A 2,806-nucleotide genomic window follows, 5' to 3' on the forward strand; every position below is an offset into this window, starting at 1 on the left:
CGGGGGGTGAGGCGGGAGCCACGGGTCCTGGCTGTTTGCCTCCTAGTCTGGGGGGGAGTGGGAGACTCGGGGGTCACAGTGCAGGCACACTCGCTCAGCCCGCAGGAGTGGCAGCCCCGGGGAAGCCCCGGGTCTGGGGGAGCTTTAGCTGAGGTCAGAGAGGGTGTCCTGGGCGGAGGTGTGGGGGCACACGAGGCATTTCGGAGCCCTGTGGTGTCAGGGTCAGAGGGATGGGATGGAGACGCAGGCCAGGGACCCAGGCTCCCCCTCCCGCAGCCCCTTAGGAAATGGACTGTAAACTAGACTTCACTTGGATACTTTACACACAGAAACTTCCCCCAAACTCTGTTTCAAACCTCTTCCGGCGCCTCGCCCGCAGGAGGCAGTGCTGACCACCATGGACATCATCCATGACGGCTTCGGCTTCATGCTGGCCTTCGGGGACCTGGTGTGGGTGCCCTTCGTCTACAGCCTCCAAGCCTTCTACCTGGTCCTCCATCCCAACGAGGTGTCCTGGCCGCTGGCGGCTCTGATTGTCGCTCTGAAACGTGAGTGCTCGTTTCCCCCTGGGCTCTGAACGCGGTGGCCCTGTGCCTCCATGCTTGTGTGACACTCCCTTTTCAGTGGCCGTCATAAGCTCAATTGGAAGCGAGCTGTGACGGGTGAGTGGTAAGGCGTTTGCAAAGAGAATGGATGCCTCATGCTTAGGTTCTTCAGTGGGTCTCTACTAGAGAGAGATCTTTAAGATTTTTTATTGACAGTGGACATTCTGGGGGCGTGATTAGCTATTCCTAGCCCTTCAGAAGGGGCCCCCCTGATAGCCACTGGGGCAGGCAGGACATACTGTTGACTGTATGCCGATGCGCTACCTTCCATCCCAGGACTTAACTGCCAGTTTGTGCTGCTTCATCCCCTCACCTGGCCCCCCAACCTGCCTCCTATCTGGCAAGGTCTGGCCCCAAGCTGTGCGGCAGGTGGACGGTCCAGGGGGCCGGCGCCCCACTGCTCAGCCCCGGGTCCTCCTGCTCGGGGGGCGGGGGAGTGGACCCGGGCGGAGGACAGCTGTGCCTGTGAGAGCCTCAGAGTTGGGTCTGGAATAGGGTGTTGCCAAAAGCTGTGTGAACAAGGACTGTCCCTTCTCAGGAAACGCCATCTACGATTTCTTCATTGGCCGCGAGCTAAACCCTCGGATCGGGACTTTTGATCTCAAATACTTTTGTGAACTGCGCCCGGGACTGATCGGATGGGTATGTGTCTGGTTTTTTTTTAAATTTCAGTTCAGTAGTGCAAATTGGTCTTGGACTTAGAATTGCATAGTTTTAAGGAAGCGGTGGGTGGTATATTTTAGGAATAATTACAGCTTTCCCTAAATCTGCCTACTTAAAGTATTTTCTTACGGCGAATATAGTCCAGGGGTTAAGATGCCCTGTTACAGGTTATTAAACCTTAGAAGGGTTTATTTTCAGTTTCTATTTATGTAGGAAAGGGGTAGTGTCGGTGGATTCATGTAAGGAAAAAGAACAAACATATTTCACACGCGTAGAGTTGCGACAGTAAAGCGTCCCCTTAGATCCATCCCTCCACGTCCCAGTGTCAGCACCTGGCACAGCCACAGCCATGATCTGGGCAGCACAGCGCACTGGGACAGGTTCCCACGCGGGCCTGGCTCTGTGGCTTCTCTGCAGCCCAATCACTTCTGGTTCCTGCTTTGGTCTCCTCTCCTTCCCTTGTCTCCCGACCTTGACCCTTGAGGAGGGCCTTTCACTGGGCTAGTCCAGTGCTCTCTCCTTTTTCATCCTCACCGAGGGTATGTTTTTATTGATTTTGAGAGAGAGAGAAAGAGAGAGAGAGAGAGAGAGAGAAACATTGATTGGTTGCCTCCCTTATGTGTCCTGATCTGGAATTGAACCCACAGCCTTTTGGAGTGTGGGACAGTGTTCCAGCCAGCTCACCCTGCCAGGCCCAGTGTTTCCTCATGTCGGAGTCATGCCCTTGGGCAAGACCCACAGACACGACCTTCTGTCCTCTCAGTGCCCCTTTCCAGGGTTCACGGGTGACGTGCCTCATACCATGGCGATGGCTGGGGAAGCTGGCGTCGCCCCTCTGCCCCCCGTGGGTGCGAAGGACCTTCTCCGAGGGCCCTGGGGACGAGAGAAATCCTGGAACATCACGCAGTGCCACTTCCTGGCTGACTCTTAAATCTCTTCTTATTCCCACTGAGTAGTTTCCGATGGTTTTCCAGAGCACCACTAGGCCCGATCTCCTTTTTCATCCTCACCGAGGGTATGTTTTTATTGATTTTGAGAGAGAGAGAGAGAGACATCGATCGGTTGCCTCCCTTATGTGTCCTGATCTGGAATCGAACCCACAGCCTTTTGGAGTATGGGACAGTGTTCCAGCCAGCTCACTCTGCCAGGCCCAGTGTTTCCTCATGGTCGGAGTGATGCACTTGGGCAAGACCCACAGACACGACTTCTGTCCTCTCAGTGCCCCTTTCCAGGGTTCACGGGTGACGTGCCTCATACCATGGCGATGGCTGGGGAAGCTGGCGTCGCCCCTCTGCCCCCCGTGGGTGCGAAGGACCTTCTCCGAGGGCCCTGGGGACGATTCTGGCCCTTTGGTTTCAGGTGGTGACGAGACTCGGGGGTCACAGTGCAGGCACACACGCTCAGCCCGCAGGAGTGGCAGCCTTGGGGAAGCCCCGGGTCTCGGGGAGCTTTAGCTGAGGTCAGAGAGGGTGTCCTGGGCGGAGGTGTGGGGGCACACGAGGCATTTCGGAGCCCTGTGGTGTCAGGGTCAGAGGAAC

At 56.4% G+C, this 2,806-nt stretch overlaps 1 protein-coding gene across 1 annotated transcript in view; it reads left to right on the forward strand.

The window, feature by feature from the left end:
* The window catches only part of LBR (lamin B receptor), a 17,196-nt gene that overhangs the window by 10,127 nt on the left and 4,263 nt on the right, over positions 1–2,806 (forward strand). Inside the window, exon 8 of the mRNA XM_006761320.2 lies at positions 304–548. Within this exon, the coding sequence (XP_006761383.1) occupies positions 304–548 (245 nt within the window). The remainder of the gene's footprint in view (positions 1–303; positions 549–2,806) is intronic.

This window comes from Myotis davidii, unplaced genomic scaffold, assembly GCF_000327345.1.
Source record: "Myotis davidii unplaced genomic scaffold, ASM32734v1 scaffold174, whole genome shotgun sequence".
Taxonomy (NCBI): domain Eukaryota; kingdom Metazoa; phylum Chordata; class Mammalia; order Chiroptera; family Vespertilionidae; genus Myotis; species Myotis davidii.